Here is a 13,304-nt window from a genome sequence, read left to right as displayed (position 1 = left end):
CATGATCTCACGGTTCGTGAGATCGAGCCCCACATTGGGCTCTGTACTGACAGCTCAGAGCCTGGAGACTGCTTCAGATTCTGGGTCTTCTCTCTCTCTCTCTGTCCCTCCCCCACCCGCACTCTATCTCTCTTTCAAAAATAAACATTAAAAAAACAAAAAAAAAAAGACCTTATCTGGAGCATATGTGCATTTATGGGGGACGCATTTTAGGAGCTGAAGGTCATCAGAAAGATGATCAGTAAAGAGACTAGAAATTTGGTGACTGGAGAAAGTTTAGTGTTGGGGAGAGATGAGGGTCATGATAGCTATTTTAAAATGAACGAAGGACTGTTAGATGAAACGTATTCTGGAGAGCTCTTGAAAAGATAATTAGTACCACTATACAAAAACCACAGGGAGGCAAATTTTGATTTAATTAGGACTGTTTAAAAAAATTTTTTTTTTTACCGGGGTCCAAGTAGGAAGCTCCTCACCGTGGGAAGTAACACTCCTGCCTCATGGTCCACACCACTTATTCTCTCTGCCTAGAATGCCCTTTTCCCACACAGTGGCGTGACTCATTCCAGCACCTTCTTCTCAGATCTTTATTCAGATGTCACCTTATCAGTAAGGCACTCATTATCAACTATCTTACACATACATTTAAAAAAGCAAACTTTCCCATCTTGATACTTCTCTGTATCCACTCTAGCCTACTACTTCTTCATAGCACTTACCACGTGACATAATCTCTAAATATGCACATTTACTGTCTGTCTCCTCTATAGTACTAGAATGTGGCTCTCAGGGGATCAGAAATGTACGTTTTCTCATTGCTGTTCTCTCCAGCACCTGGGACTCAAAAATGCCAGCTATATGAAAAAAATGAAAAAAAGGCTACACTGGAGTATCTAGGTTCTCATCATTCTTTGAGATGTTATCTTAAATCCCAGAATAAACTCCTTATGTTTCTCTCACTTCTCACTTCACACACAATAATCATATTTTTTTGTTACAAAGTTACCATGCAGATAATATAAAATTTTAGATAATTACTTTTTATAAAATTAAAAAAAATTTTTTAAGTTTATTTATTTATTCTGAGAGAGACAGAGACAGTGTGAGTGGGGGAGGGGCAAAGAGAGAAGGAGAGAGAGAATGCCAAGCAGGCTCCGCGCTATCAGTACAGAGCCCTATGCAGGGCTCGAACCCATGAAACTGTGAGATTATGACCTGAGCTGAAACCAAGAGTCAAATGCTTACTGACTGAGCCAGCCAGGCACCCCAAAATTTAGATAATTATTATTTTTTTTAATGTTTACTTACTTTTGACAGAGAGAGAGAGAGACAGAGCATGAGTAGGGGAGGGGCAGAGAGAGAGGGAGACACAGAATCTGAAGCAGACTCCAGGCTCCAAGCTGTCAGCACAGAGCCTGATGCAGGGCTCGAACTCCGGACTGTGAGATCATGACCTGAGCTAAAGTCAGATACTCAACCAACTGAGCCACCCAGGTGCCCCAAATTTATATAATTACTTAAGTAGACTTAAGAATTAAACATGAATGGGGAAGAGAAACATTTGGTTGGAGATATTTATATACAAATGGGGAAATATTAGAAAACAAGTAAAATCCTAAAAATATCTATGCACTAATCTCCATAAAAATGGGACAAAAAAAAGATTTGTAAAAACCCCACAAAGCTCCCACCCCCAAAACAGATAATGTAAGAATTAGAACTCTTCTAAAACTAAGTGTACTAGGGGTGGCCGGGTGGCTCAGTCGGTTAAGCGTCTGACTTTTTAGCTCACGTCACAATCTCCTGGTTCGTGGGTTTGAGCCCCATGTCAGGCTCTGTGCTCATAGCTCAGAGCCTGAAGCCTGCTTCGAATTCTATGTCTCCCTCTCTCCCTGCACCTCCCCCACTTGTGCTGTCTTTCTCTGTCTCAAAAATAAACATTAAAAAAGAAAAAAAAAGCCTAACTATAATAATGACTTACCAGTGTGATGAAATGTCTTAGGCACAACTAACATTACGGACTATTCTGCACACTACTGGCATTAGCATTTCCTTTATAATCTACCTACACTGACTCTTTTTGCCTCATTTTAACCCACTGAAATCATGGGTTTGATAAGCTAATTTTTTCTCTAGTAATGTGCAAATGTGGTATTTTGCTTGCTTTTGACTAGGAAATGCAACAGGAGACAACAATACTCCCCAAACGTTCTCTTACCCGAAACAGCCACTTTAACACAGGTATAGGACACTGGACATAGTGATAGGCAGAGGTAAGGAAGCCTTGTGTTGTCAAAAAAATTTGATCTGTTTTTCCTGATCTGAAAAAACAAAATGAAATTAATGACTGTTACTTTCACGGTAAGAAACTTCTACCACCATCACATCTGACATTATAGGGAAACGAGCAAGCACACCATCCTCAGTCCATGGAGGTGGACTCTACCCCAATATGGATGGGTTACTCATAAAGGAAATTCAAGTGATAGCCTAAAGCTGATCCAGTCTGTTGGCCTACCTCCAGATTTATGTGGTGGACAAATCTACACTAGCTGGCAGTGTTGAGAAAGTATCTATCAAGCTTAGCGCATCATCTGCTTTTGCCAGCTTGGGTTTGTACTTCCAAAACCTCACCACCGGAATTAATGTGATCTCTCTGGATCTGAGATTTCACGCACTGAGAGAAATTAGACCAGTTTGGGCCTTGTGGTACAGACTGGTAGCTGCCCATCCCAATACCTATTCTTGCCTTTCCTCCTGGCAACTGAACACTGATTTTTATCTAGGTACACTTGCTGCCTGAAACAAAAATAATTTCCCAGTCTTCCTTATTAATTAGGTGTGGCCATGTTGACTAAGTTCTACCTAACTAGCCATAAGTAGAAATGTGTGGGATTTCTGGGAATTTGAATGTAAAGACTGGAAGACCAGTAGCACTTGAGGCAACCAGGTGCTAAGGATGGTGGCAAAGAAAGATTATATGGTGGAACACCAGTCCTGGACTTCCCACCTCTTAACTTCTTTCACATAAGAAAGGAATATACTTCTTGTTTAAAGCCCCTGCTGCGCCTGGGTGGCGCAGTCGGTTAAGCGTCCGACTTCAGCCAGGTCACGATCTCGCAGTCCGTGAGTTCGAGCCCCGCGTCGGGCTCTGGGCTGATGGCTCAGAGCCTGGAGCCTGTTTCCGATTCTGTGTCTCCCTCTCTCTCTGCCCCTCCCCCGTTCATGCTCTGTCTCTCTCTGTCCCAAAAATAAATAAACGTTGAAAAAAAAAAAAATTTTAAAGCCCCTGCTATTTTGACAGCTGCTGTTATTATATGCTAATCTTAATCCCAACTAATCTTTATTAGTTAGGCATGTAATATGCCAAGAGACCATCTTACACTGATTCCATAATTAATAAAACACAAAAAACAATAGTAATGAGGATTAGGAAACTGGATAGGTTATCACAGAAATTAATCTTTTAGGAGATTATGCCAGTTAGAACTCCTTTAAGGAAAATTTTTATATGGGAAAAAGTAAAATGTTTTTCTATTTTTCTACTTACTTAAGAATAAGCTTTTCTACAGCGCTCTGTCCTATAAAGCCAGAGTCTCTTAAATCCAAGGTATACTGATTGAAAATTTTTCCGGAATTGAGGAAATTAAATATTTCTTCACCTGGGTGATGATCAGGAATAGCATCAATTGTAACTGAAAATTTCTTTAGAAATTCCCTGGAATAAAAAAAAATTATTGAATACCAGACAGTTACACTGTCTATGGTTTTGTATTTAAAGGTTGGGTACAAAGAAAACTTTTCTTAGGAACAATGTTAATTCCAGATAAGAAGACTAGCATGAGAACATGTGTTTTGTTCCTCCCACTTTTCGCTAGTAGTTAGTCCAAAACCAGTAAACGGGTCTGTGTGAAAAGAAACCATAACCAGGAGAAAAGACAAAAATGCAACTTGGCCTTAACATCTATCCTTCAAACTCATCATGGATGGATTAGAAAACCATCACAGATTACTAAGTAAATAACCCATCAAAGGTCCATTTATTTCACACAAAATTAAAAAAATGTAAGCTTTAAATAGAGTATACATTATGAAAAATGCTATACCTGTGCTCTTCTAAGAGGCCATCCTCATCATCTGTACTGTCTTGATCTCCAATTCTGATGGGGGACTTAATACCTCGGCCCTGCCTTATGTCTTCCTGTAGTTGCTTCTGCAGTTCATCTAGCCTGAGAATTGAAAGAATGTTACAGTAAATGGTTTACCCTAATAATAATCTTTAGTTTATGCCTAAAAGCAGCACCAAAAGATAAAACACAACCTGACCATGTTAATCAGGCTTTCCAGCAGCATCATTGTCATCTTCACTAGCATCACAATAGCTAACACTGAGCACTTACTACGTGACAGGCATGTACTAAGGACTTTACGTATTAATTCTTTTCACCCTCACAACAACCCCATGTAGTAGTTTATTATTACCCATTTTATACATGAGGAAACAGACTTTAGGAAAGCTAATTTGCTCAAGCTCACAATGCAAGGAGCTGGGATTCAAAGCCAGAGAATCTAGCTCTGCAGTCCTTGCTTATACTGCTGCCAGGAATAAGTTATTTTAATCAAGGTCCTTACTCCCAGCTCCCTTCCCACAGTAGATGAGTATAAGACAATAGTAAATGAGCAGTAAATATAATGCTCTATCAATACAGGAAAGAATCAATCATCACATCAAACTAGCATCTTTGCCTCTGGTCTGTACAACGTTCAATTTAAATAAACCACTTCAGATCTGACATCACAAATCACATGAATTCATGAAAATGTTTAAAAGAATTTTATAATAGAGATAATTTCTCTAACTAAATGTAGAAAAGGGAACACTTCTGACCTACTAATTGTAATTCCTATGGTTAGCTAACTTGTTTATCAAGTTTGGGACACATCTATACCCACTTCAAGTCAGCTGAGCTTTTAGTGAAGTTCTCTGGGGTAGTTTTGAGGATATTCCTTAAATAAGGAATATATTTTTCCCCTCATTAGCAAAATCAGTTTGCAACTAGTGATGCAAATTTTATTAGGGCCATTATGATCCTCAACTTTTTGGTTTCTGTGTGTGTATGTGTGTGTGTGAGAGAGGGAGAGAGGTACAGTGACACAGAGAGAGAGAAAGAGAGAGACACACAATTCTACACTTCTTCCTTAAGAGCAACTTGATGTGGAAATACCATGTCTGGCCATGCTGGTTTCAAAATTTGGACTAGGTGAACATATGAATATTTTAAAAAGTTCTACCTAGGCAAACAAAAAAACCCCCAAAGCACTCAATTAAAAAATGAGCAAAGGATCGGAATAAACATTTCTCCAAAGAAGCTATACAAATGGCTGACAAGGACATGAAAAGATTCTCAACATCATTAGTTATTAGGAAGTGAAAATCAAAACTATAATGAGGAACCACTTCATCCTCATTCGGATGGCTATTACCAAAAAACCAAAAAATATCAAGTCTTGGTGAGGATGTAGAAAAACGAACCCTTGGGCACTGCTGGTGGGAATGTAAAATGGTGCAGCCACTGTGGAAAACAGTATGGCAATTCATCAAAAAATTATGTATAGAATCACTGTATGATCCAGCAATTCTACTTTTGGGTATATACACAAAAGAATTGAGTAGGGACTTGAAGAGATATTTCTACATCATGTTCACAGCAGCAACACGTCCAACAGCCAAAAAATAGAAGCAATTCAAGTGTCCATCAAAGGATGAATGGATAAATAAAATGTGGTATATACATACAACAGAATATTATTCAACCTTAAAAAGGAAGGAAATTGATACATGCTACAACACAGATAAACCATGAAGACTCTATGCGAAGCGAAATAAGCCAGTATAAATGGACAAATACTGTATGATCTCATTTATACGAGGTACCCAGAGTAGTTAGTTTCATACAGACAGAAAGCAGAAAGGTAGTTGCCAAGGGCTGGGAGAAGAGGAAGATGGGGAGTTATTATTTAATGGGTATGGAACTTCCATTAGGGAAGATGAAAAAAAAAGTTCTGGAGGTGGATGGTGGTGATGGTTGCACAACAATGTGAATGTACTTAATGCCACTGAACTGCTCATCTCAAAATGATTAGAATGGTAACTGAAGTTATCTATATTTTATCACAATAAAAAAAATGCACAAAAAATTCTCCCCATACTTTTGATCAAGAATTTCAGCTACTAGTTAGATTCTAGTTGTGGTAAGTGGAAAGGAATTTGTATTATTACTGAATGCAGTAAACCATAAAAACCTGAGCTTTTCACTCAGCCTGTGAACAAGAATACTTTATTTCTAACACAATTGACTGCAAAACTGCGGTAATAGTACTAGCACAAAATGCGAATTTCCCATGATTTTTTAAGGTAAACTGAAAGCCAGCCAAGCAAATAAGGAGAACGTTAAATTTATCAAGGTAGTCACGATGCTAACTAACCTTTGAGTGTCTTCCATCTCTTTCACTAGACGTTCTAAAGTATTTGTGTATGTTCCACTATGAACATGTTCCTAAAACAGAAGAAAATTTAAGGATACTTCATAACATATCTTAGAAGAACTGGGATGTTTTAAGTTATTCAGAGTACTAAAGAATATTTTCGCTTTTAATAACCTAGGCCAGGAGGATACCTTTCTTAGAGAATTTTCACCATCATGCTTTAAATCTATTATTTTGTACTGCAGGCAATTTGATTTTACCATTTATTAGGAAAGGCACTACTTACAAAACCCTGCCAGCCTTAGGAACTGACTGCAAACACCCAAGGGCTCCATGGCTACCCTGTCTTTATTTTTAAATTCTATTTTAGTGGAATCAAACTACCAATTTTTAGGTGTTACCATGGAACATTAACACCTTCCCCACCAAATTTTACAGACATACTAGAATTTAATGCAGCTTATCCCCAAGAAAGAATGAAGCACTTTATAAATAAAATTGCACACCACAATTAACAACATTTCTACACTCTACCTTCATTTACAGCAGTGGTCTCCAAAGCAGGGGGTGTGCAAGGTGATCCATTGGGGTGCAGGAAGAAAATAATAGAACTTCTATTTATATGGAACTTCTATAGAAACTCCAGTAGAACTTAGTCTATAGTAACTTCTACATAACTTCTAAAGGAAAATACTTTTCTCTTCTTCCTTTTAAATTCCGTTTTTGTATATATTTTAGCAAGTACACAGTAGTATAGTGGTACATGTATATAATCTATACGTATACATATATATTGGAGTACATGCTTAAAAATTTTTTTTTACTAATAGAAGTGTGTATGATCTAGAAAGTTTGGAGACCACTGATTTACAGTAATAAAACTAAAGATACGGGAAACCCATTACAACCAAACAACAACTATACCAGTTTCAGTCCAATTATGAATCACAACAAATACTAAATTTTAAAATAAGGTCTAACCATTTATCCCTCTACTAATCAATCTTTCCCTCTTCAAGTAAAGATAAATGTCACAGAACTACTTACTGTATAGTCTGATGACTGAGATCTAAGCCCCTTGGAAAGAGCAGGAGGCTTTCCTGTAGTTGTGGGAGTCTGATTGAAGTTCAAAGCCATTATTTCTTCCAGTGATTTTAATGTTTCCTCTTCCTCATCACTGTCTAGGTTGTAACCTAAACTTTCTTCATCACTATCAAAATCACCCCTTAGTTTTCTTTTCAGTGCACTGCTACCTGCATTGGAATTTCCTGAACTCTCTTTATCTGAAGGGGCTTTATCTGAAGGTGCTGTAGGGCTTGGGATACATGGCACAACTTCCAAAGCAGCTGGGGGAGACTTTGTAGGAGTGCCATATTCTGAATGCAAAGATCCCCCAGAAATTTTCCCTGAAGATACATTAGAATCAGCTTTATCAGTCTTTGCTTTGTGTTCCTTGTGTTTGGAGGACTCTGTAGAATGCCCAGAACATTCTTTAGATGAGGAACGCTCTTTTTCTTTTTTAGGAACTGGAAGAGTGCAATTTTTAGCATTTAATGGTACCCGAGAGGAACCAGCACTTGGAACATGGGAAAGTAAAGGTAGAAGTTTTGTCTCCTTTGATGCCACAGAGCTAGCAGGTTTATTTTTCTGAAGGCTGCTAGCTTTTTTATCGGCAGACTTTTCCTGAGGTAAAGATAAGTGGGGTTTCTGCATCTTAGTCTCTTTGGTACTTGCCACACGGATTTGGTCACTATTCCTGGAAGAATGGTGGCCAGAATTTGAAGGTGCCAAGCCTCCAGAGGAGCGATCAACTTCTTCACTGGGTTCCTTGGATATATCTTCCAAGCGCAACACATCCCCAGGTGTCTTCAGTGCAATATGTTTTATAAATTTCTCTCTCTGATGTGATCCGTCAGGACGCTTCTCAAGGAAGGACTCTTTTACTTTTGGCATTATAGATTCTCTTGTGCTTTTCAGATCTGAGTCCACAGAGTTCCTTTTTCTTTTGTCAGGGAATTTATTCTGCTTAGACCCTGCTAAAATTTAATTTTTGCCAGATTAGTGAAAAGTATATTTTCCTATCTTAGTAAAGTTTATTGAGTGTTTAGAACACTCCAACAAAAAGCTTAAATTCTAAAAGTTTAGGCTGAGATCATTTAACATATGTAGGATAAGGAAAAAGAGTTCATACTACCATTTATTTTATTAATAATAAATACTGGTGTCTTAAGAAATTTAAAGCTAATGACAATGCTCATTTTCATTCCAAAGCTATTAAAAGTTTATCACCCAAACAAAATTTAAGGTGCTGCTCCCCAAACACAAAAATTGCTTATCTGTATCATGGAAAGGATTGGAAAGGCACTTTCCCTCAAAGTTCAGATATTCTTTCTTAGACCAAGGGCTATCTGCTTCCAGAAATGAAATACTTCTACATCTAAATTTATAGTACCTTAAAACATGTATACAATCACTAGTTGAAAGCAGACAAATTTTAATTTCTCAATTAAAAAAAATCCACCCAAGTTTCTCTTGCCAGTGTTTAATTTTTCCTGTGCATCCTTCTAGTCTTCAGCTGAGTTATGAGTTGTGGATGAATTCTGGAAAATGACTCCCAGAATCTCAGAGTCTGACTTCAACTCGAAACAGGATCTTTACAGGGGTAATCAAGTTAAAATGACGTCATTTGGGTGGGTCCTAATGCAGTCATAACTGGTGTCCTTAGATAAAAGGGAAATTTGCAATCTTTTTTTTTTTGTTACATTATCATGCCATGAATTCATAGGGAATGGATTGCAGCACCTCAAGCTCCTTTCCATTGGTTCTCACAAAGACGTGCTTCTCTGGGCGGAGCAGGGAGGCATTTTAGTTGAACCCAAGTACCTTTCTCTTTGGGTTCCTTCAAAAGGCAAAATTTGGACATGGAGACACACTTGAAGAGGGAAGATGATGTGAAAACACACAGGGAAAAGATGCCATGTGATAGGAGTGCTGCATCTACAAGTCAAGGAATGCCAAGAATTGTAGGCAAACACCAGAAGCTAGAAAAGGCAAGGAAGGATTCTCTCCTAGACTGGTTAGAGCACGGCCCTGCTAATAATCTTAATTTTGGATTTCTAGCTTCTAGGACCATGAGAAAATAAATTTCTGTTGTTTTAAGCCACCTACATTTAGGAGTTTCATCCAGAAGACCTTTAGTAAAGCATATCTATTTGAGTTAACCAAGTTTAAAAAATTTCTCATTGTATTTAAAAGTGTGATGTATAGGTTCATAGGATTGGGCCCTGTGTCGGGCCCTGCACTGACAGTGCGGAGCCTGCTTGGGATTCTCTCTAACCTTTGCTGTTGCCCCCACCCGCAAATAAACAAACAAACAAACAAACAAACAAACAAATAAATAAATAAATAAATAAAGTGTCATTAATTAAAACCCATTATTCATTAAATATTACTATTTACATAATCGGTATTCCCCAAATCAAGTTTCTCTCTGCATATGGGTAGATGTCCTCAAATCATCAACAGTTTAAGAAAATAAAATAATTCAAGAGTTAAAAGCAATTATTTGGGTAATTTAATATATAATCTGAAAAATTCAATTTATAAACATGAAAAATCAATTAATAAACAAATGCTGCTATCTCCATTTTTCTCCAGATATTTCCTATTACCTGAAAAAACCATCCTATGCCCACTCAGTTTACTGGGTTAACTGTCATATAAAAAAGAACAGGAGTCCCTTAGAGTATAGGATTAGAAATCACATAACCAAGAAAAAGAAGACTTGGGGTGGATTTACACTGATAATATTTTAAGTTTGAGGTTACAAAAAAGATACCTACAGAACCGCCAGTATGAATTCAGTTCCATTCTCCTAGAGAAATCAATTTATATACAGCTAGAAATGAGGAGAAATTCCTGCTTTGTCAAGAATTGAAGACCTGACCAGGAGGAGAGAGAAACTGTTTTTGGGCAAAGTTTAGGAAAAAGCAGCTTATTAAGAGCTCTGACACCTAGAATTAGAGGACGTTGAACTGGTACCATAGGTAGGCTCCCCTTCTGCAAGTTCTCTAGGGCAGTGGGTTACCTGCATGATTCTTTTTGCACTGCTTGTACAAACTGTAGACTGTTTAAGCACATTTCAAATATCTGTTAATATATATATAAAATAGACAGGGATTGAGTTTGTAAATACAAAAAAAGGTAGAAACCCAAATGTTCATTAATAGGAGATAGGTCATTAATAAATTATAGAATAAGCAAGGGATGTTAGAATAAGTTGGACCTCAGAATGCAGCACAAGGACAGGACTCTGCAAGACCCCAGGGCTAAATGTCTTTAGCAACATTTCTGACATCTTTTAACTTGTGTGTGATTAATAAAGGTGTGATTATATATATCACCCTCACAACTGAGAAGTATAATAGCAGTAGCATTCTTCATGTTATCTAGAGTGAAAAAGCCCTTTATGTCCTTTATATTCTGTGATGGTCAAATGCAGTATAAATGTGTATTTATTAAGAAAGCAATACCATAAGGGGCACCAGGGTGGCTCAGTTCATGAGTTTGAGCCCTGCACCGGATTCCACGCTGACAGTGCGGAGCCGGCTTGGGATTCTCTCTCTCCCTCCCTCTTTCAAAAATAAATAAATAAACTTAAAAAAATAACATAAATTTTTAAAAAGTATAAAACCATAATTAATGATTATGAAACATGCAAAGATATTAGAAATAAAAATATAAGTGAAGGCAACCATCTTAAATCTGCCTGTGACAATATGCAGAAAACATCTTTTTCAAGCACTGTTCAAAAACTTCAGTATGTGGGTTTGTATAAATGAAACTACTGCAGGCAACACTGATGAAATTTGCAACCATGAACTGAAGAGAATTTTTATCTTAGTCATTATCAGAGAGAAAAAAAGCTGAAGAGCTTGGTGGCAACACCACCACCAGCAGCCCCTTATGTTGGCAGAGCAAACCTAAAAATATTTTGTTCTTCTGCTCACCTCAGTGCAAAGTGATCATTTATTACAAATGTGTAATACCGTGAGTACAGGAGTAATCTCATTGCTAAGAAAGTATTGTTCTTGTACTTCATAATGTCAAAATTCAATGAAATTTGATCACTAAAACCAACAGTAATGTAAAAATTAAATAAAAAATTGGGGCGCCTGGGTGGCTCAGTCGGTTGAGCGTCTGACTTCGGCTCAGGTCATGATCTCTCAGTTCGTGAGTTCGAGCCCCGTGTTGGGCTCTGCGCTGACAGCTCAGAGCCTGGAGCCTGCTTCAGATTCCGTGTCCCCCCTCTCTCTCCACCCCACACCTGCTTGTGCTCTCTCTCTCTGTCTTTCAAAAATGAATAAACATAAAAAATTTTTTTAAAAATTAAATAAAAACTTTAAGAACCACATAAAACTTCAAATTTATTCCTGTATTCTAGAAGCTCCTTCTATGATGGTAAACTATGGTTTCGGATTTTAACACCTGAGATCACCTGGTCAAAATGCAATGTACCTCTAGAATATATAAAAAACAGAATTTTACATGAGGGGCACCTGGGTGGCTCCATCAGTTAAGCACCTGACTCTTGATTTCAGCTCAGGTCATGATCTCATGGTTGTGAGATCAGGCCCTGTATTGGGCTCTTCGCTGACAGCCTGGAGCCTGCTTGGGATTCTCTCTCTCCCTCTCTCTGCTGCTCCCCTGCTTGTGCTCTCTCTCAAAATAAATACTTAAAAAAAAAAAAACCTAAGAGTTTTACATGAAACCTGAAGAACAAGGAGTCACAACTGTCTCTCTGTACCTGTTTTTTCATTTCTAAAAGTATCTTAAAAAGATGTGAAGATCAAACAAGTTAAAAGCACATAGAAGAGGGCATGGCACACAGTAAGTGCTCAATAAACCTTGGCTATTATCATTATGTCCACTGTATCTTACTGAGTGTAGAAATCTGTAAAATCCATTTTTCAAAGTTTGTAATCATGGCAGAAAAAAATCTGATACACTAGACTATTAATGGTTGTTATTTCTAAGGGCCTTTCATTTTCTGTTATAAATTTCTGCAAGCGTTTGAATTTTATACTGTTCTATTTTCTAGTTTAAAAAAAGGTAAAGATACTTTAGGAACTACTGAATTAACACTAGCTGTTTGTTATTATGTTATTTGCTCAGCCAACAGATACTAGAAGCACAAACCAGTTATCATACAGGTGTCCTTGAAATTTGATATTAAAAAGGTATCTTAGTATTTGAAATATTAGGATAACACTGTTTTGGATCATGATAGCAGTTTCAACTTTATACAAAGCATCTATAATACCAAGACCTCAGTAAGATTATGCTGCTTGATGTAGGCAAATTCAGCAGAACACTGAATACCAAAATGAGAAACATGTTGCTGCTAGGAACTCTTAAAAGAGGCAAAAAAGTCAAGACAAACCATGGGCTACACAAACTAAATTCAAGGACTATTCCTTTTCAATGTAATTTTACCAAACTCTTAACTAACCTGAGACATTCAATTCACCTCTAGGAAGCCAACTGTGCATTTAAACAAATTTGTTTTTAAAAAGTGCCACTGACGTACAATTTTATTTAAAAATTAATAAATTAGGGGCGCCTGGGTGGCGCAGTCGGTTAAGCGTCCGACTTCAACCAGGTCACGATCTCACGGTCCGTGAGTTCGAGCCCCGCGTCGGGCTCTGGGCTGATGGCTCAGAGCCTGGAGCCTGTTTCCGATTCTGTGTCTCCCTCTCTCTCTGCCCCTCCCCCGTTCATGCTCTGTCTCTCTCTGTCCCAAAAATAAATAAACGTTG

The 13,304-nt window shown here is 37.7% G+C and overlaps 1 protein-coding gene across 5 annotated transcripts in view; it reads right to left on the bottom strand.

Annotated features, from left to right (window-relative positions):
• Positions 1-13,304, bottom strand: part of SLF2 (SMC5/6 complex localization factor 2) — a 57,589-nt gene that overhangs the window by 27,973 nt on the left and 16,312 nt on the right. For 3 of the 5 annotated variants that reach the window (XM_040486194.1, XM_040486192.1, XM_040486195.1), the window contains exons 5-9: positions 7,534-8,522; positions 6,487-6,557; positions 4,107-4,229; positions 3,551-3,718; positions 2,219-2,321 (exon numbers count right to left, since the gene is read on the bottom strand). In XM_040486194.1, the coding sequence (XP_040342128.1) occupies positions 2,219-2,321; positions 3,551-3,718; positions 4,107-4,229; positions 6,487-6,557; positions 7,534-8,522 (1,454 nt within the window). Of the gene's footprint in view, positions 1-2,218; positions 2,322-3,550; positions 3,719-4,106; positions 4,230-6,486; positions 6,558-7,020; positions 7,261-7,533; positions 8,523-13,304 lie in introns of those variants that run through there. The other 2 variants (XM_040486193.1, XM_040486196.1) reach the window with 2 other exon arrangements.

This window comes from Herpailurus yagouaroundi, unplaced genomic scaffold (genome assembly GCF_014898765.1).
Source record: "Herpailurus yagouaroundi ecotype Mexico unplaced genomic scaffold, PumYag 163, whole genome shotgun sequence".
NCBI classification, from domain to species: domain Eukaryota; kingdom Metazoa; phylum Chordata; class Mammalia; order Carnivora; family Felidae; genus Herpailurus; species Herpailurus yagouaroundi.
Note: the sequence above shows the minus strand (reverse complement) of the source record. Positions and strands in the feature narration are given on the sequence as shown.